The following is a 22,411-nucleotide window of genomic DNA, read 5'->3' as shown; positions in this document are numbered from 1 at the left end:
AGCCTTCCGGTCCTCTTCTACTGCAAAGGGTGCGGGGTCTCTGAAAGCTGGGGCTTTGGAATTCAATCCCTGGATCGCTCGCGTTGACCTCTGGACTCCTCTACCGGGGGATGCTGGGAGCAGTATGCAGATGAGCCTTCCGGTCCTCTTCTACTGCAAAGGGTGCGGGGGCTCTGGATGCTGGGGCTGTGGAATTTAATCCCTGGATCGTTCGTGGTGACCTCTGGACTCTTCTCCCAAGGGATGCTGGGAGCAGTATGCAGAAGAGGCTTCTGGACCTCTTCTACTGCCCATGGCTTCATTCAAGCACTGCACCATGTCTTTAGCCAAGTACTGCAGCCATGTCTTTGTCCAGCTTGTTCTGAAAGGTTCTTCTCCTCAATAGCACAATGAAGTATTTCTGGATCCTGTGTCTGCCCCTTGAGCCCTTTGGTAAGGAATTACTTAGGTCTCCTCCGAAGCCGAAGAGAAGAGGTTGGTGGGAGGGGCTTTGAGGAGGGAGTAATGTTTTGATTCCACTCAGAAGAGGGCCTTGTGAGCAGCTCACTCACCTTCCGACTTCCCGGATGCCGTCGACTCCCGATGGCGGGCACTGCTTCTGTCTTCCTGTGTGGCCTTGAGCCGCTGCTCACGCTGCTGTTACCACTATGCTCCTAAAGACGCTTCCACGGCAGGAGAGATGCCACTGGTCACAATGCAGTAGAGCCACTCTTGGTCTTCACAACCTTGGAGTGCCGCCAACATCTGGCGCCACATCTGCTTCCCGCGCGGCCGGATAACCAGTTCACCCGATGACACCTCAGCCTTGCCACTGCACCCTGTGGCAGGAGAGACACCACCAGCTATCGATACTAGCTGGATGCCGCCTCTGCCATCCATAGGCAGAGGAGCGCTGCCATTGTAGCCATGATCTTCGTGGCCTGAGGACCACCAACTTCCATCCCCGCTCCGGCCAATGTTCTCCAAAGTACACGCGCAAGCTTCTGTCTAGAATTTAAAGAGACCACAATGGGAAAATCCCTGTGGCCTTTCCTGCTGATGTCCTTCTACCAGCCCTATAAAAGGACTCTTCAGTCTATGCTCCAGGCCTTCACAAGGACTTCAGTATTCCTGTGATCTTCAAGGTCTTCTGTTTCTGTCTTCCTCATTGGATGTCCTCCCTGCCTTCATTCCTGTGATGTTCCTGGTTTCTTGATGTTTCCTGGTCCCTGTGTCTTCTGAATCCTGATCAAGTTTTTGTCTCATTCCGAAATCCGAGTCTTCGTCTCGTTCCTGAATCCAAGCCTTTGCCTTGTTCCTGAATACAAGTTTTCATCTCCTTCCTGTATCCAATCATTTGCTTTGTTTCTGGTTCCAACCTTCATCCTGTCTAGAGTCTTCAGAGCCTTCATTGCTGTTTCTAATCTTCACGAGTCTTCCAATTTCCTGAATCTGAGTTCCTGAGTCTGAGTTCCTGAATCCAAGTTCCTGAGTCTGAGTACCTCGTCTGAATTCCTGAGTCTGAATCCAAGTTTCTGAGTCCTGCCCCTGGTCTTCAGAGTTCTTGTTCCATCTTCCATCTTGTTCCAAGACTTTGAATCCAGTGCATGCAGTCCCTAGGAGGAACCAGGGGTGGCCGTATGCGCGGCCAGCCCCTGGGTTGGGAAGGGCATGCAGAGGTGCTGGACTCTCTCAGAGTCTTTGTCTTGTTCCAAGTCCTCAGCCTTCATCTGTCCTCACACACAATATGATATTTTCTGTTTTATTCCCCATTCCTTTTTGGATCATTCTAACATTCTATTTGCTTTTTTGACTGCTGCCGCACACTGAGTTGAAGCTTTCAATGTATGGTCCATAAGGACGCTTACCTCCGCAGCCCAGTGGCCGTCATCTTGCCACCGATGTTCACTGCTCCCACACAGCCCGGAGGCCACCAGCATCCTTCTCCTCCACGGTGGGCGCTGCCGCCATGCTTCAATGCGGCTGAAGCCGACGTCATCTTCGCTTCACGGCCCAGAGGCCGTAGTCCCCGGTCACCCTTGCGGCTGGGAGCTGCTCCCTGCTCCCTCCTCTGTGGCAAGACGCTGCCGTCAACATCGGGGCCTGTCCTGCGGCCCATCTCCTGCTCCTGCGCTGAGCCAGCAGGATGCCGCTGTCCAAGGTCCTGCCCACTCCTTCCTACTTCCTCCTAGGGGCGAGGCCGCATCTCTCATCAGGATTCAAAGGGCCCGCGGCTGGATATGCCCCGGGCCCCATGTGGAACTCCTCCCTGGGCCTCTTCCTTCTTTAGCCCTATAAAAGGGGTCTGCAGTCATTCCGTCCTTGCATTTGCAAGGAGCTAGTCTTCTCTAGGACATCTCTGCGTTCCTACTCCTGCTTGGCTTTCTGTGTTCTTCGTGGGATCCCTCGTCGTTGTCTGTTCCTGGTCTCTGCTGATGTCTTCTCTGTCCTGATGTTCCGTGTTCCAGTCTTGATGTCCTGATGTCCATCCTGTCCATCGTCTTCCAAGGCTCCGTTCTGATCCATCCCTGCATGGTCCGGGACCAGCCTGGCTGGGTTGAGTATGGTGCGCAGCGGCCCAGTGGTCTGCGACCACCCCTGCTGGGGTGTGTAGGGTGCTGGTGGTTCTTCTCATCCATCGGGGCCGAGGATCTTCCATGTTCCTTCCTGCCATCTCCAGGGTCCGGAGTCATCCAGATGTCCTGCTTCGCTCTTCTCGGCTGCCCTTCGTTGAGTGTCCTGGGAGTCCATCATGGATGACTTGAGCCTTCACCTTGGAGTTTTGACTTTTAACCTTCCTCTGATGTCTTGGACTCCGGCTACGCCTAGCCTCCCGCGGACTGTGCTCCAGTGGATAGCCTGAGGGTCGTTCTGGCCACTGCAGCCTCCTTTCAGGCTGAGGGTGTTAGAGTGCTATCTGAATTCCACTCCATCCTGAGTTTTATTACATGATTTTAGCTTGTTTTATCCTCATTTCACCTGAGTCTGGTCTTCATCATCATCTGAGTCTTATCCTCATTTTGTCTGAGTCTGGTTGTCGACATCATCTGAGTCTTGTCTTCATTATTGTCTGAGTCTCATTTTCATCATCATCAGAGTCTTGTCTTCGTCATCACCAGAGTCTTCATCTTCAGTTCCAGTGTCTTCGTCTGCCCTTGCCTCCTGCCTCTGCCACTACCCAGCGGCAGGTCCAAAAGGGCTTGGAGTGGTCGGAGGACTGTTCAGAGACAAACCTTGCATGATTGGCCTAACCGAGGCGTGCAGGTCGGTGGGGGTTTGGGCTCCAGTCTCACCCAGAGGAGGAACCGTCTCACCTACCTTGGCGCTTCCTTGGAGCTCCTCTCCTGGTTCACCGAGGCCCAAGGGCACACTTCTCCGCAGAATCGGGAGCGCCCCCTAGCATTCCCTCCTACGCATCCGCAACATTTGGTCTTTCTTCAACGTTTTTTTAATGCAAGGAATACATTTTATCTGGGCTTCAAGAATGGCATTTCTAAACAATGTTCACACCTCATGCAAATTTTGAACTTTGCAACTGCTCCTTTTAGATTTTTTCCTCATTCTATCATAGCCTTCCTTTTTAAAGTTGTATGCTACTGCAGTAGTTTTCCTTAATGTTCTCCCTTCAGTGATTTTGACAAATTTGATTGCATTATACTCGTTATTGCTTAGAAGCCTGACCACAATAACCCATTGCTCTAGTTTATGTATTCTACTGAGGACTAGATATAAAGTAGCTGCTCCTCTTGTTGGTTCTAGGACCATCTGCTCCATTAAACAGTCATTTATGGTATCTAAAAACTTAACCTCTCTAGAATAACCTAATGTGATATTGGCCCAATCAATGCTGGGGTAACTGAAATCTCCTATTATTATTGTGTTGCCAAAATTATTTGCCTTTCTAATTTCATTCTAGTATTTCATAGTCTGTTTCTTCATCTTGGCCAGGTGGATGGTAGTATATACCTAATGCTATCTATTTTTACCTATCACAGATGGAATTTCTAACTATAAGGATTCTACAGTGCATTTTTTTCCCTGCATGATTTTATCATGTTTGACTCTATGCCATCCTTTACATATACTGCCACCCTCCACCAATCTGATCAGATCAATATAATTTTTACCCTGGCACTACAGTGCCTTATTGGTTGTCCTCTTTCTACCATGTCTCTGAGAGGCCTATTATGTCTAGACCTTTATTTATTTATTAAAATATTTATCATCCACTTATAACAAATAAATTGTGGTAGGTGAAGTACAACAGATAATGCCACATATTCTAACTCTCCAGTCTTTGTATTCAGATCTGGCATTCATATACAGACATAAGTATGGGTTTTTATTTACACTTTTATTTCTGTTTGTATTCACACCTTGCTTATTAGCAGATGTTACAGCCATTGTAGGGTGGTTCACCTTTGTGTGCTCTTTATCCACATCTATCTGGGCTGCTTTAACATTAACCACAACCTCTTTACTGGGATATTCTAACTTCCCTGTTTTGCAGGTATCCTTGAAAGATATCGCCCTCTGAACCAAGCGCTTCTCAGTGACTGCTTTCTCCTATGGTCTAGTTTAAAAGCTTTTCTATCTCCTTTTTAAATGTTACTGCAAGCATCTGGGTTCCACCCTGGATAAAGTGAAGCCCATTTGATTGGAATAGGCTCCCCCTTCTCCAGAATGTTCCCTTGTTCCTAACAAATCTAAAGCTGTCTTCTCTTCACCATTGTCTCATCCTTTCATTGAGTCTCTGGAGCTTAGCCTTCCTTTGGAGTCCTTTATATGTAATAGGTGAACATTTCAGAGAATGCAACCTTGAAGGTTCTGAATTTTAATTTCCTACCTAAAGCCTACATTTAGCCTCCAGAACTTCCTTCCTGCACTTTCCTATGTCATTGGTTTCCACATGGACCATGACATCTGACTTCTCTCCAACATGCTTTAAAATCTAATCTCGGTGGCACGTGAGGGCTGCTACCTTTGCACTGGGCAGGTAAGTGACAAAATGATCCTCAGGTCTACCAGCCTCCCAGCTATCTACATTCCTAATGATCAAATCAGCAACTGTAATAGCAGTCTTAACCCATTCTTCCTGGGCACATGCTCCTAGAAAGACACCCTCAGTATAAGGTATCACTTGAAGGGCCTTTACTAGCTGCAGGATCACTTCCTGCCACACCAAGGTGATGGTCTTCTTCCAGGTGACCTTTCTTTTTCAGAGTAGCACAGGGGCTTCCAGACTGCAATTGGGACCGCTCTGTATCCCCGAAGGTCTCCTCTATATAACTCTCTGTCTGCCTCAGCTCCTTCAGGTGTGCACTCTGGTCTGCACAAATTGGACAAGAGAATGAATCATACACCAGAAAAAGTAAATTTATAAATTATTTGAAAGAGACACATCCAGGTCAATGACTTTGAACTGGGTCCCAAGAAATTTTGCACTAATGATTTGTGAATGTTCTCTATCAGACTATAAAAGTTTCAAGTTCTGGAGTATCTGACTTTCTTTTCTGGGTCAATATATCCCTCTTTCTCATCTTTGGTCTTCGCTCTCTTCCTTTTATTCTTACTCTCTGGAATCCTCCTTCCTTTTTCTTTGTCTCTCTCTTGCAGAATGGATATTTTAATACGTTTTCTTCCTGCAATCAGTTTGCTCTTATCTGCGATTCTCCCTCACCTTCCTTTCCTCCTTGTCTCCTCTTCTTCCTCTTCCCACATGTTCTTCTTTCCTCATTCCACAACCCCCTCCATTATTTCCCAGCATTCCTCCTCCACCCCATCCCACCCTACGCTTTATCTCTCCCCCAGGAAAGGTTTTTTCCCCTTTCTGTCTACCCAAAACCTTGTCCTCTGCCCTTTCTCACTACATTCCCCTATCCTGTTGTCTCTGTCCCTCAGTTCCTGGTGTTCTCTTTCTTTTCCCTTGTGAACAACAACTTACATAGTGGATGAACTTCATTCATCTGCCAAAATAGGCTGATGTTGCCATGGAACTGGTCATTGAAGTTAAATCTGGATAAATTTAAGACTCTGATTACCACTAATTCTGCTGGCCATATATTCTCAAAAGAGTTGAGATTCAATGGTATAACTTTCCTCTCTTTTCCCCTATTCCCCAAGTCATTTCTCCATCTCCTTCTCAATAGCCAGTCATCTCTTCCCCCCTCCCCCCAGCATCCTAGGTCTTCTTCCCTTCTCCATCACTCTACCCTCTTATTCAGCATCCTTTCTCCCTCCTTCCCCTTCCTTCCTCTTTCCTATGTCATCTCTTCCTCATCCTCTGGTATTCTTCTCTTTCTCTCCCTCCACCCCTTCTCTTGCCTTCCACTCTTGGGTTCTCCCTCCCTCTCCCTCTCCCTCATAACCAGACTTCACTCTGTCTCTTCTTCCCTCCACCTCCCTCCTGTGCTTGATATGCTTTCACCACATCTTCCAAATTATCCTTGGTATGCTCTCGCCTGCCCCCGATCACCTCAAAATGGCCTGGCATATCCTCCCCCACCCTTGCTGGCAAGAGCAGAGGTGCCTAATACCATGTTGATACCCTGTGGGTCCCCTGCTCCAAGCATTCAAACTTTTTCTCTCCTCCCCCAACAGTCACCACCTTTTGCACTGCCTCCTCAAGCGTTCACCCCCACCAGAATTTACCCCCTTCTCTGCTCAACCCCTTTCAGTATCCACCTCCTTTCCATCCCCACAAATCATTCTTGCCTGACTAGATTTCCAAGTGACTCTTTCCTCCCCTTTTCTGTCAGCTGAGTCCCATATCTCTGTAGTACAGACATCTAGGGCATGGGGCAGTGTCCCTCCAAGCACACACAGCACAGCAGAAAAGAACCCTGTACTCTAGGCAGAAGGTTGGAAAGACAGAAGGAGAACTTCTGGTCTGGAGCAGGGAGCAGATGCTTTTTTATGCTCTTCTGTGCTGCTTTATGAGCTCTTTTTTACTCCCCTTCCTCCTCTTTTCGTCCTCAGTGCTTCCTGGTTGCTGCAGGGACATGAAGTAGCAAGGGACTAGAGTAGCAAGAAGGAAATTTGGGGCACTGTCCAATATAATTGGGTTATGAACCCAGAAGGAAGGATCATGCTGGGGCTGCCAATACTGCTGCAAGGGAAGGAACCTCCCATGGCTCACTGGTTGAGAAACACTGTTCTATGTATTTCTCATTGGGACCATCAATATAAGCATGAATGAAATATCAGGGGTTCTGTCACCGTTTTCTGATTCTATTTGTAATTGTGCTTTGATATATAATTATTTTTTAATTCATGAAGGCCACCAACTTCTTATTCATTGGTCTTCTGTAGTTGGAATTCTGTATTTTATTTGCAGCTCATTCAGGTCTTTGAACTGAGCAGAAGGGAAGTGACAAGCCAGGTCTGCAAGTTGAGAAGAACCATGAAAATAAAAACTGACGCTGATGCCGATGTAAGCTCTCTTAACCTCCCCACTGGGTTTAACAATTTACAGTTTTTCAAGAGTTTCCGAGTTGTCAGAATCATGCTCTGAACCCTTGTCTTTGAAGTCTTTATTTATTGTAAGCAGAGTGTTTATTCTCTGAGGAAAATTGACGATGGAGAAACAGGATGGCCCAGAAAAAAAATACAGTAGCTAGAAAAAATATTTTTTATTTTCATATTGAAATCTTTAGATAGATGGAGGACATACATTTCTGTATATGTCTGAGATTTACTGGGCTCACTGAAATATAAACGTGTTTTGACTTTGACAAGACATCATCTCCTCCCCAGCAGGGGATATAATTGAATAACGCAGAATTTTCTTTCAGGTGCTATTGTTGCAATACCTGGATTCTATTGCTGTGACCCCAACAACTGTTTATTGAGACAATTGGTTATGATTTCATTTACTTTTTAATTTTTTTTTTTTTTTACAGTGGTTGAATCAGAGCCACAATGCTTGTGTTAACTATGCAAACAGAAATGCTACCAAGGTAAGTAAACAATATATCAGCCTGATATAAAGTTTATCTGGTTATACAGTTCTCGCTACGTACTCCAACATTATTTTGTATACATCCTTTTTGATCTTCTCTTTGCCACTATGTGTATCACTTTCTCTGAAGACAAGCAGGCTGATAGTCCTCACACATGGGTAACATCATCAGATGGAGCCCCAATGTGGAAAACATATGTCAAAGTTTCAAAAACTTTGACTAGGCACACTGAGCATGCCCAGCGTGCCCAATGCCATGTGTCCATGTGGGCTCCCTGTCCAGTCTCTCTTTATCCGTGGAGCTGAAAGCCTTGCAGTGTAAGGGAACTCACTTTGGCTGTTTTTTGGCCTTGTGGAAAACCTTTCCGTCTCGCATTTTTTGTGCTTTTTTCTGTTATTCCTTTGCCGGGTACCTCTCAGTGCCTTCCCGTAGTGCTCCTAGTCAGGGTTTTCGGTGATTCTGGTAAGTTTTCTTTCGCAGTCAATTCCCTGTGGTGGCAGTGCATCTGTGCCTGCTGACCAATGCCACCCTGCCACCATCACTTTCAATTCATACCCCTTTTGTTTCGTCCAACATGGCCACATCCGTTTTTTGGCGATGTACTCAGAGCCCGAGGACCTTGTCCATCAGTGATCCACATGAGATATGTGTCCTCTGACCTAGAGCATTGCATGATGTCCAGGGTTGCAGTTTATGCACCCAAATGACCCCCAAAGGGACGTCGGCTTTGACTCGACAAGATGGAAAGCAATTTGGGTTGAAGAAGTCCGAGCTATGGGCATCAGCATTGGCATCGAAGAACCAAGGAGCCGCACCAATGGACACACAGCCTTCGACATCAGCAGGACTGTTGATTTTGTTGATGTTGTAGGAGAACAGGGCGCTGGAGACCACCTGCCGTCAATCTCCTTCAGGCTAAGGAACTCGGTTCCTCGTCATTGGCCTTGACACCAGGGAAAGACTGTGCTGAGCATTGAAGGAAGCAAAAGAAGCATTGGCACTGGTCCCCATTGATGCATGGTGCTGGGCACAGGGATGTACTGGCTCATGCAGCAATGCTCCTGAAGCAACCCCGTGGCGAGGTTGCCAGTCCTCCATCGGTGCCGGGGGTTCGAGATGGTCTCTACCAGTCCTGATACCAGTCACCATTCCACCTCGTAGGTCCAAAGAGGATTTTGCCACCCCTCCTTCCTCCCATTTGGTGTTGGCATCGGCAACATTTGAGGAGGAGCTGGAATGCCGAGTCCAGTTAGCAGTGGAATGGTGCTGCAGGGCTTTGGTCCCGTGGCACTGACAGCACCAGCTCTGGTGCCACCCGTCCTCGTACCACTTCTGGAGAAGCTCAATGTGCTTATCGGTGCATACTGACCCAGCTGGCGTCTGTTCCAGGGACAGCATTGGTGCCCAGTGGGACTCTGAGGCCTTCCCCTACCGATACAGTGTTTGTTGCCAATTCTGAGGAGGAGGAAGCTCCACTGAGACCAGCAGAAATGCTGATGCCTGACTTCCCCCGTTCAGTTTTACATGGTCAGCAAGCTCCAGGCCTTAATGACTTATCCACCTTACATTAACTTGTATCATGACAGGGTGGTCTTACATATGCATCCTACGTTCCTGCCTAAGGTGGTGACAGACTTCAATCTTAACCAGTCCATTATCCTGCCAGCATTCTTTCCCAAGCCCCATTCGCTCCAATGCAAATGAGCATTGCACAGTTTGGACTGCAAGTGAGTCTTAGCCTTCTACCTGGAGCGGACAGAAGCCCATAGCAATCTCCCAAACATTTTATTTATTGCCATTACCAAACAGATACTATCTAATTGGCTAGCAGATTGCATCTGCTTCTGTTTTGCCCAGGCGGGACTGCATCTTGGGGGTGATATCAAGGTTCATTCTGTCAGAGTCATGGCAGCATCAGTGGCCCATTTGCGAGCAGCTCACATGGAGGAGATCTTCAAAGCTGTGACTTAGAGTTCTCTCTTCACATTCACATTTCACTATTGTCTGGATAGGGATGGCTGATGCAACATTAAATTAGGCCAATCTGACCTTCGGAACCTGTTTGAGGTGTAAAACCCAACTCTTCCCACCTAGGGCCCATTGTTTGGGTTCAGGCTGTCTTCCCCCTCTGTTGGTCCCCTTTTGTATTGGGGAGCAACCTGTAGCTAGGGATTCACCCATGTGTGAGGACTACCATCCTGCTTGTCCTCGGAGAACCAGGTGTTCAAGGTCAGCAGGATGTTAGTCCTCATGAAACCCACTCGCCACTCCATGGAGTAGGCTTTCTCCTATTTTTTATTTTAATTATATTTCTATGATACATGACTGGAGAGGGACCCCACTTGGATGTGTGGCATAGGGCATGCTGGGCATGCTCAGTGTGCCTAGTCAAAGTTTTAGAAACTTTTAGAAACAAGTTTTAGAAACTTTGACGTAAGTTTTTCACATCTGGATTCCATCTGATGATGTCACCCATGTGTGAGGACTAACATCCTGCTCTCCTTGGAGAACACCTGTTACAGATAAGCAACTCTGTTTTACGTTGGCTCCCAGTCAGCAGTGGGTGTTTTTTGAAATTGTCACACTGGTTTAGTAATGTATTCATGGCCTTGCTTATATCAGTATTGTAAGCAGTGGCGTAGCCAGAATTGATTTTTTGGGTGGGCACAAGGTTAACATGGGTGGGCTGTAGGCATGCAGGTCTACTAGTTGTTTACTGATACATAATGCCAAATTATGCAGCATAGCATTCACATCTATGCCTAAGTATGAGGTTTACTTAATGATACAAACATAATTCACGCTGATTTGTGGTACTTTAGCCTTCTTGTTATTACAATTTTATACACGGCTCCTACCTGTCCATAAATTTTGAGAGAGCGGTTGTGTTGCTTATATTTAAATTGCTAACATCTCAAAATATAGATATATATTTTTGCCTTTGTTGTCTGATCTTTGTATTTTTCTAATCAGTTGGTCCTGGTCTCTTTTTCCCATTTTTTCCCTTATAGCTCATTTCCTAATTCCTTTTCAGTGTCTTTCTTCTATTACTGTCTTCTTCCCTTCCACACACACACACACACACACACACTTTCTCTCACAAACTCCCTCTCACACACTCAAGCTCTCACTCTCATATGCTCTCCCCCCCCCCCCCCCCCAAGCTCACATTCTCTGCAGACACACATACAAGTTCTCACTTTCTCACCCCTCCCCAGGCTTATATTCTTATGCACACACAGACGCACATCCAGGCACCCATTCTCACCCACACACATAAACCCAGACTCCCATTCTCACCCACAAACCCATGCTCCCAGTCTCACCCACACATATTCAAGCTCCCATTCTCATCCATACATATACACATTTAAGGTCCTATTCTCACCCACACATGCACCCATTCTTATCCACATATTCAAGCTTCCATTCTCACCCACCCACACAAACCCAGGCTCTCATTCTCACCCATATATACACACATTCAAGCTCCCATTCTCACCCACCCACAAACCCAGGCTCCCATTCTCACCCACACATACACACATTCAAGCTCCCATTCACCCACATATTCAAGCTTCCATTCTCACCCACACATACACACATTCAAGCTCCCATTCTCACCCACACACAAACCCAGGCTCCCATTCTCAACCACACATACACACATTCAAGCTCCCATTCACCCACATATTCAAGCTTCCATTCTCACCCACATACACACCCAGGCTCCAGTTTTCACCCACACACACTCCCATTCTCATCCACACATACACATTCAAGCACATGCACAGCTTCCACTTCCTCCCCCCAAAGCAGGAAGATCAGCTGCCTCTCCTGCTGCCACCGGACTCCTGCTGTCTTCGGGCGTCGGGCGGTATGAGCCGCCGAACTTCCTGTCGGGGGGGGGAGCGGAAGCGCAGCGCACAATGTCCGCTTCCTCCCTCCCCCCCCCAAGCAGGAAGATCGGCGGGCCATACCGCCTGACGCCCGAAGATAGCAGGAGAACGGGTGGCAGCAGGAGAGGCAGCTGATCTTCCTGCATTGGGGGGAGGAAGCGGAAGCTGCGCGCGGCGCTTCCACTCCCCACCCCCGAACAGGAAGACCGGTTGGCCATACGGCCGCAGCAGCGCTTCCCCATGTGTGCCGTGATGGCGCGCGAGGCGTGAGTTCTCTTGTTCGCTGTCGCGGGGATGGGATCCCGCGACAGCCTTGCAGTTCCGGTGCCAGTTGGGTGGGCCTGGGTCTAAGTTGGGTGGGCACCTGCCCACCCAGGCCCACCCGTGGCTACGCCACTGATTGTAAGGAAGGCATTCTAGGAGATTAGAATTGGGCTAGGAACCAGAAAAATGCAATTATCTCATCAGTAAACATACCAGAATGACATGAGCAATACTACCAGCAAATCAAAATGTAGTGTCGTCATTGCAGTGCTTCTGCATTTCCATTATCATTGTCAACTACAAGTTCATCTCACCACCAGCAGAACTGGAGCAAACTTTGCAAGCTCCCTTGGTGTACACAAGCTATTCTTCATTTTTGATTAGCAGATTCCTGTAATGCTTTTTGATAATAATTACAGCTATCAATGCTACAGTATTCTTTCTGTATAGACCATCTTATGGATATACAATGTTCTTGATTTGTTGTTTTTGCTTTTTCAGTCAAAGTCTTGTAATTATTCACAGAACAGGTAAATTATTGAATAGGAAAAATGAGCTAGAAACAAGAAACCTGCATTTTTTTAAGCAGTATAGCTACAGTATATACAGTAAATCCGGGCGGATTTACGTGAGCAGGGCTTTTAAAATCCGCCCGAATATGAGCAATATTACCGGCCAAAAGCAACACCAGTAATACTGATATTATCAATCACTACAGTGATACTTCATTGTTATTTTGAACTACTAGATGCTCATTTCCCTACTACTTTTCATTTCTGTAACGCTGCTAGACCTACCTAATGCTGCACAAATACATATAAGAGAAGTCCCTGCTTCATAGAACTTGCACTCTAGCCAAGATAAACATACAGGACAAATATGGGAATAATATGAGTATGCTTTGAGTTGCTCTAGAGTATCCAGTGAAAATGACATAGTTGACTACTTATAGTATAACACAAGGTTTTCTACATTTTAGGTGGAAGAAAATTTTGTTAGCCTCTAAAATTGCCAAGTAGTGTTAGTAAATATTCTGTCTAAATAGATGCTGGTTTGGTGGACAGGTATATAAGGCTGCTTTGCATAGTCTGGTTAGAATATGCCCTTCTCTTGCCAATATACAAATGGACTGCCCTAGTTGTCTTGAGTTTCCTGCATTCTTTCTCCAAATATCTTCAATTCAAACACAGATCAAACCTGCAATGTATATTCTGCTGCTATGTGACTGCCATTAAATCTTGAACTCAGTGAAGGAGGAATTTGTTGCCAGAGGTATAAAAGCAATAGTAGAATAAAGTTGTACTTGTGAACAACAACTTACATAGAGGATGAACTTCAGTCAGCTGCCAAAATAGGCAGATGGTGCCATGGAACCAGTCTGAGCTAATAGATTGAAGTTTAAATCTGGCTAAATTTGAGACTCTGATTTCGGGTGACTCTGCTGGCTGTATAGTGCTAAAAGAGTTGAGACTGAATTTGATATATCTCCCAGAAAAAAAAAAACAAACAATGGCAGAGTTTTGGTGTTTTTTGGAGTCTAAATTGAATTTTTGCTCTCATATATCAAAAGTGTCCCAGAGTACCTTTTATCAACTTAGGCTTATTAGGAAATTTAAACAGTTTTTTGTTAACCACTCTTACCTATGCCCTGGTTACATCACGGTTAGACTGCTACAATTTTATATATAGGTTATAATTACAATTACAATACTATTGTTAGGCTACAGCAGGGGTCAGGAACCTTTTTGGCTGAGAGAGCCATAAACGCCACATATTTTAAAATGTAATTCCATGAGAGCCATACAATATGTTTAAAACTAAATACAAGTAAATGTGTGCATTTTATGTAAGATCACACTTTTAAAGTACAATAAGTCTCTGAAAATATTACACCAGGCCTTAAGACACCAATACATCTCCTATTAGGAAAACGGACCAAGTCAGGCTGCTATAGAGTCCTACACAGAAACTACACGCCAGCAGAAAACCTCACCTGAATCACGTGCTGTCCCTCACCTAACATAGAATAAAGAGACCAAAACGCATAACAAGAAGCATGCAGACAAAAACTGAATTGGAAACTGCAACAAGCCAGAGTCTCTGTATGCAGTGTAACAAAGGAAAAAAGAAACATCACACATCCTTATAAAACAAATCAAGAAATATAAAATCATCAGCAGTAAAACTGTACTAACAAAAAGAACATATTTCGAAACAGCTGATGAGTGGAATATCCAATAATTAAAAACTCATATAAAACATTTCCAGATACCAACAAAATATTTCAAAATAGCAGACACAAAGATCCAGTAATGAAAAATAATAAGGATACAAAAATTTTTTTGCTCTGCATACCTGGGAACGTTTGATATCCAGGTGTCCTGAGATTGTTCTGAATTAGCAGGAGGTGGGGTGGTTTGCTTGGAACTTTCTCCTCTCTCAGTCACATACCAGCGCTCTCTCTCACACTGGCTCTCAATGACACACCTATACACACATGCTCTCAGTCACTCACATATACAAATGTTTTTTCTCTCTCACTTATATAGGCTCTTAATTACACATTTACACACATGCTGTCTATCTTTTCACGCTTACACACACACAGGCTTTCAATCACATAAATACATGCTGTCTTTTTCTCTCACACACAGACTCTCATTCACATGCTTACAAACATGTCCTCTCTTTCTCTCATTTACACACAGGCTCTCAATCACATACTCACATGCTCCCTCACCTAAATCAGCTCTCAATCACACACAGACACACATGGTCTCTCTCTCTCATTTAAACACAGGCTCTCAATCACATACTCACATGCTCCCTCACCTAAATCAGCTCTCAATCACACAGACACACATGGTCTCTCTCTCTCATTTAAACACAGGCTCTCAATCACATACTCACATGCTCCATCACCTAAACCAGCTCTCAATCAGACACAGACACACATGATCTCTCTCTTACTTATACACACAGGCTCTTAATCATACATACACATGATCTCTCTCACACACAAAGGATCTCAATCATACACACATACTCTTTCAAACAAACAGGTTTTCAATTACAAACTTACACATACAGGTTCCCAATGGTAAACTTACATTCATGCTCTCTCTCTCACAGGCAGGATCTCAATCACAGACATACTCTCTTTCACATATACAGGCTCTCAATCATTCACATACATGCAATCTCTCACTCACACACACAGGATCTCAAACACACATGCTTGCTCGCTCATTCACTCTCTCTCTCCCCCTTCCCCCCCCCCCCCCCCCCCGGGAACTCGCGGCAGCAGCAGCCACCTCCCAACGCTAACCTCCTTCATTTTCAGCCCTCGCGGAGGCGAAGGCGGAGTCCCATCGGCCGCGGTTGAAGATTTTCATTTTCCTCCGAGCCGCGCTGCAGTCTTCTTCCCGCGCAGGCACCCGATGCTCTCCACTTCCTCTTCCGGGCCGCGGGAAGAAGAGAGCACCGGCGTGCACCGGCGTGCTCTCTTCTTCCCGCGGCCCGGAAGAGGAAGTGGAGAGCATCGGGTGCCTGCGCGGGAAGACCCGCGCAGGCACCCGATGACTCCAGCGCTGGCACCCGGCTGACACCCGATGACTCCCGCGCAGGCACCCGGATGACTCCAGTCGGCGTGCTCTCTTCTCCTCCCCCCCGCGGCCCGGAAGAGGAAGTGGTGAGCATCGGGTGCCTGCGCGGAAGAAGAGACCACGCTAGTGTGGTCTCTTCTTCCCGCGCAGGCACCCGATGCTCTCCACTTCCTCTTCCGGGCCGCGGGGGGGGGGGGGGGGGGAGGAGAAGAGAGCACGCCGGTGCCGCTGACTCCAGCTGTCCTGCCGCGTTCCGCCCGGGCTGACAGCATTTTAAGCCCGGGCGGCGGAGGACCGGGGAGCAGCTGGGTCAGCGGGGAACCGCGAAGTATGGCGACACGTGTCTGCGAGCCAGATGCAGCCCTCAAAAGAGCCATATCTGGCTCGCGAGCCATGGGTTCCCGACCCCTGGGCTACAGCATAAGGGGTTGTATTTTCACATATCTCAAGAAGCTTCATTGGCTGCCCTTAGTCCGTAGAGTTCAACTCAAAATAGATATGGACCTTCATTTTCAGTTTTTATTTTATTTTTCCTGGGAATTGCAATGTTATAACAAAAAAAAGTGTAATTTTTTTCCACTGATTTTCTTTGTTTTAACGTTGAAATTCCCAGGAAAAAGAAAATAAAAACTGAGAACAAATGTCCCTAAAAATATGTTATTTAATCTTTAAAGCCTTATGTAATATAGACCCTGTGTACTTGAGATAGCGACTTCATCTCTACATGCCATCATCATTAAGGTCTCAACATGCACTCCTTTTGGTGGTTTCTTCAGAAAGGTTGATAAGATTTGCAATGGGTCAGAATTAGGTCTTCTCTTGTTTAGATCACAAATTAGAATGGGCTTCCAAGAGATATTAGGCTTGCCTCAGAATATCTAGCTTTCCACAAGCTTTTGAAGACATGGCTACTTAGCTAAGCATTCAGCTTCTAGGAATTTTATGTTTTGTAGTTTGACTTGATTCTTCCTTAGGCACCTCTTAACGGGGAGTACATTATTATGAAAAAGTGGGGTTTACTCTGGCCTATTATTTTTTTATCTTGGCTATTTTTGATTTTATGACATTTTTGTTTTATAATGTCTATTCTTTTGAAACTAGTTTAGTTATTTCTGTTAATTTTATTTGAATTTTGAAAATATGATTACTTTGCTTATAATTTATTGATTTGTTATGTTGAACCTAACTTAGGCATTAGTGAGTCAAGATGAGTAAAAAGTATCCCCCCAAAAAAATAAAGTAAAATAGTTGAATCTCTATAGCAAACCCCACAATATAAACAATATATTGATTGAAATCTGAATCAATTGGAGGAAATCGTTTTTTGGTATTTTTTTCTGTTGGGTTTTGCTTTACTTCTTTTTCCTAATCACTGGATCTGGTATCCCTACTAATTTGATGATGTGTGTCATCATTGTCTTCACCATCATCATCATCATCATCATCATCACCATGCTAAAAAAGATTTAGAGTTGCAAAAGAAGAAATGATTTGTCATGTTCGCTGATGCCATCTGTTCATCTAAATATGTAACTTTTTGTAGCTGCACCTGCTGCACATAGACTAGGATCTTAGTGCTTATCAGTCTTAACAGGATCTGACAACTTTGAGTTATTGCTATCAGTTTCTAATTTGTGGTAACTGCCAGTCATTTCTGCAGGATGTCATAGAAAGAGAGAGAGAAAGAGGATCTGCTTTTCTTAAGCAGGTAGAGGGTAGGTGCTACCTTGAATTTAAGATAATTTTCAAGGAATGGAACATCTGCAATTATTTTTTACCCACAGACTTTCTACTAATTTTAAAAGCTAAAGTACACACATACTTTCATTTTGAAGAGTCACACAAAAGTTTAAAAAATTGGCAGGGTATGACTTGGCTATTACATTTAAGCACATACTTTTGAAAATAAAAAGTATACACATAAATCCAAACTCTGCCCCATAACATCTTTTATGTGCATATAAAAGTATCAATGAACCTGATTTATATGCATAGATTTTGTGCACAAAGACCAGTACATTTTCTAACAAGCTATTTATGCACAGGGTAGGTAATTTTCAAAGGAGTTACACCTATAAATGTAACATACAATCCGAGTAATTGTCAAAAGTCATTTACATGCGTAAAGTACACTTATACATATATAACCTATGGACAATTCAATAGCATATATTGTAACAATTTTCAAAAGCACATTTTTGTGGGTAAAATGCATTTATATATGTAAAACCCAGTTTTATGCGGGTAAATCCTTTTGAAAATTACCCCCATAAAACCTGGTTTAATGTACGTAATTGTCTTTGAAAATTACCACCTAAAGGTATAGATGATAATTTACTTTCTGCTGGAGGGCTAAATAGTAGAACATTGCTTTTCAAGAATTCTGCTGTTTTTTATTGGCACCTCAAGGAAGATATAGCAGAATTAATGAAAGTACAAGGAAGGGCAATATAAACGGTTATGGGGATGGATCAGCTCTCTTATGAAGAAAGACTAAACAGTTTAGGGCTCTTCAGCTTGGAGAAGAGACGACCTAAAGGGGATATGATAAAGGTTTATTAAATAATGTGTGGTCTGGAACAGGCTAATAGGGAACAGTTAATCAAACTATCAGGTCCTGAAACTAACAGGAAGCAGATTAAAAACACAATTTAAGAATGCATTTTTTTAGTCATCGCACAATTAAGCTATGAAACATATTGCCAGAAAATATGGTTAAGGCTAGCATATAATTGAGTTTAAAAATGTTTTGGACAAGTTTCTGGAGGACAGGTCCATAAATAATTATTAGCCAGATAGACTTTGCTTTGTCTAAATCTTATTTCTTGTAGAAAGCAACATGAAACCAACTTTGAGATTGTGATTTTCCAGGTACTTCTATGCAACCTGATAAGATGCTGGGCTTCATGGACTATTGGGCTGACCCAGAATAACATTTCTTATTTTCTTACGTTGTAGTTCATGGGAGCACAAGGAAGGTATCAACTATGGAAACCAATCTACTAAGCAGCACAAAATTGCACAAAGGCTGCTTTGCATGCTAAAATGGAAATATTGTGCTTTATTTGCCCTTTTAGGATGCATGCATGCATTCAAAAAATAATTAGTGACTGTGATGCAAAATAGCAAGTCATGTTAGTTTGTCTTGTTTTTATTCCAATTGTACATGCTTAGTATTGTGATCCACTTAGAATGGTCTGCATCAAATTTATGCATACTAAAAAAAATCTTTTATATAAATAAATAAATTAACAAAATAGCTGATTGTAAACCTTTGCGTGAAAGTAGCTTCACAAATATGAAACATTTTATATTGTTTTAGTTATGTTTAGCTATTTGCTATGTTTTCAATTAAGTTATTTAGCTTTGTCTTTTATCCTGTTGGGATTTGCTTAGATTTCCTATGCATATGTATCTCTCACTCTCTTTCTGTGTTGTGAACGTGGACCTTTGGGCCGGCTAGAGTGTATGGTAGACCCACTGAAGGAAGACCTGCAGTGGAACTCATAGCTGGGAGGCATATCAGGCCCAAGAGACCACACAGGGCCTTCATCTATACTAGCCCTTGTTTCCCACAGGTTGAGCCCTTGGGTGCCGGGCCAGCAGGACTTAGGAGAAGGTCTGCTGGCAAAGAGGATTACAGAGAGCAGTCCGAGTCAAGGCAGGCTGAAGACGTGGGAAGTCGGAGACGGTCCAGGGGTTCAAGGCAGGCAGCAGAGGTGCAAGATGAGGAGATGGGCCAGAGGTCAGGGCTGGATGAAGACAGACGAAGCCAGAGAGCAAGCCAAGAGTCAGGACAGGCAGCAGACATACGAAACCAGGTACAGGGCCGAAGTCAAACCAAAGAAGCAAGCAGGTGGAAACTGGAACTCAGTAACAGGAGAGGAGCTGGAGCGGGCAGGAAGACTGGAACGGAGTCAGGAACAAATAGGATACTGGACGGAGTTGGGAACAAGCAGGAACAGGATGGAGTCAGGAACAAGCAACTAGATTCTCCCAGGATTCTCCAGGGGATTCTTCCCTAGATTCTCCTAGGGGGCAGAGCAGCCCGAAGATGCCGGTGGTGTCTCCCTCGTGGGGAGAACGCCGCAAGAAGGCCCCGACACAGCCTGAGCCGGGACAGAGCAGCCCGCGGAGCAGGAAACATGCCTGGCAGTGAGGGGGACCTGGCCGCTAGCAGCCGCGGCCAGGATTCCCAACAGTACCCCCCTCTTACCCCCTCTTACGCCCCCTCCCCGGGGGTCTTGGCTTGCTGGGGTTATCTCGATGGAATTGGAGAAGGAGAGATTTCTCGGGAATGCTGGGGGCAGGCAAGCACGTGTTCTCCTCTGGACCGAAGCCCTCCCACGAGAGTAAGTATTCCTATTGTTGGTGATGGAAGCGGACATCAAGGACCTCTCGCACTTGGTAGACAAGATCGGCGTCCGCGACTGCATTCACCGGCTTTGTTGGTTCACGGTGGAATATTGAGAGTACCAATGGCTTCAGCAGCGAGACATGGAACACGTTGTGTTTTCGTAGGCTCGAAGGTAAGCGTAGGTGGTAGGATACTGCACCAACACATTCAGAGACCACAAAGGGTCCAATGTATCTGGGAGCTAGTCGCATAGAAGGAACCTGGAGACGAATATAGCAAGTGCTTAACCAGACCCGGACTCCTGGGTGAGAGGTGGGAGCTCTGCGACGATGTCTATCCACATCTCTCTTGACGGAGTCAACCACACGCCGCAAGTTGTCTTGAGTGGAATCCCACAGAGATCAGAGCTGTTGAGCCATGATTTGGGCTGCTGATGTAGATACCATTACTGGGGGCGGTAAGGGTGGTTTAGGATGTTTTCCGAAGACAAGTTGGAAAGGTGAGGATCCTGTTGCAGAGTGGGCATGGTGATTGTAGGAGAACTCCGCCCAAGGTAGCAAGGCCACCCAGTCGTCCTGTTTATCTCCTATGAAGGAGCGGAGGAAGTTTTTCAGGGAACAGTTGGTTCGCTCAGCCTGTCCGTTTCTTTGTGGATGGAAAGCCGTCGTGAAATCTAGTTGGATCCCAAATTTTCTGCACAGTACCTTCCAGAATTTAGCAGTGAATTGTGATCCACAATTGGAGCTGATGTGTTGTGGTAATCCATGTAAGTGGAAGATATGCTTAGTAAAGAGTTATTCGAGTTCAGGCGCAGTGGCAAGTTTCAAGAGAGCTACAAAGTGAGCCATCTTGGAGAATCTATCTTCTGTGACCCAAATGACCTGTTTCCCTTTGGATGGTAATAGATCAACAATGAAGTCCGTAGCGACGTGAGTCCAGGGCTCCAGGGCTCCACGGCTGTAGCAACCCCCATGGATGTCCAGGTAAGGATTTCTGTCTGGCACAAGTTGGGCAAGAGTCTACGTATGCTTGGACAACTTGATTTACGTGTGGCCACCAATAGTAATGAGACAAGAGCTCTTGGGTCAGGGCCCTACCTAGGTGTCCTGCTGTTAGAGAATTGTGGGCCCAGGAAAGGACCTTCTTGCATAGACGGAGGAGTACAACCGTCTTGCCTGCGGGAGCCACGTCGGTGGCCGCAAGGAGGACTTTAGCTGGGTCGAGAATGTATTGTGGCATGGTGGGTGAATCTTCAAGTTCTGTGGTGCGGGAGAGAGCATCTGCTTGGATATTCTTGGATGCTGGTAAGTAGCATAAGGAGAAATTGAAGCAGCTGAAAAACAAAGACAAGCGAGCTTGTCGCAGGTTTAGTTGTTGTGCTCGACACAAGTATTCTAGATTTTTATGATCGGTGTACACCACCACTGGATGGTGGGCTCCCTCCAGCCACTGGTGCCATTCTTCAAAGGCCATCTTAATGGCTAGGAGCTCTTTGTCCCCTATACCATAATTTGTTTCAGCGGGGGTAAATTTTCATGAAAAGTAGGAGCAAGGAAGTAATGAGCCCTTGACAGAGAGTTGGCAGAGGATAGCCCCCACAGCGATGTCTGAGGCGTCTACCTCTACCATGTCGTGTGGGATCCAGGTGGTGTAGACAAGAGTCGAGCAGGAAGAAGGCTTGTTTTAGCTCCTCAAAAGCTTTGAGTGCTTCTGTGGACCACTCTCTGGAGTTAGCTCCCTTCTTGGTTAGGGTGGTGTGTGCAGCTACCTTCTGTGAGTAGTGCGGGATGAAATACGGGATGAAATGCCAGTAGAATAGACTTAGTTTTTGGGTACTTGCCAGGTTCTTATGGTCTGGATTGGCCACTGTTGGAAACAGGATACTGGGCTTGATGGACCTTTGGTCTGACCCAGTATGGCATGTTTTTATGTTCTTAGATGTTCGCGAATCCAAGAAAGCATTGAAGGGCTTTTACTCCTACCGGCCAGGGCCAGTCTTTAATGGCAGAAACTTTCTCAGGGTCCATAGGAAATCCTGAGACAGACACAATGTAACCCAAGAATGGCAAGGACTGTTGTTCATATACACACTTTTCCAGTTTAGCGAACAGGTGGTTTTCACGAAGTCATTGCAGCACTTGATGTGCCTGCTGTCAGTGAGTGGTGAGGTATTTAGAGTATATGATCACATCATCGAGGTATACAACCACTGAAGAGTGAAGCATGTCCCGAAAGACCTCATTCATGAGGTTTAAAAAAACTGCTGGAGCATTACATAGTCCGAAAGGCATGACTAAGTACTCGTAATGCTCATCACGAGTGTTGAAAGCAGTTTTCCACTCATCG

The 22,411-nt window shown here is 45.4% G+C and overlaps 1 protein-coding gene across 1 annotated transcript in view; it reads left to right on the top strand.

The window, feature by feature from the left end:
- Window positions 1-22,411, top strand: part of SFXN5 (sideroflexin 5) — a 932,409-nt gene that overhangs the window by 342,239 nt on the left and 567,759 nt on the right. The window contains exon 8 of the mRNA XM_029594581.1: window positions 7,881-7,937. Within this exon, the coding sequence (XP_029450441.1) occupies window positions 7,881-7,937 (57 nt within the window). The remainder of the gene's footprint in view (window positions 1-7,880; window positions 7,938-22,411) is intronic.

This window comes from Rhinatrema bivittatum, chromosome 1 (assembly GCF_901001135.1).
Source record: "Rhinatrema bivittatum chromosome 1, aRhiBiv1.1, whole genome shotgun sequence".
Taxonomy (NCBI): Eukaryota; Metazoa; Chordata; class Amphibia; order Gymnophiona; family Rhinatrematidae; genus Rhinatrema; species Rhinatrema bivittatum.
The sequence above is the reverse complement of the archived record's forward strand: the minus strand, read 5'-3'. Positions and strand labels throughout refer to the sequence as shown.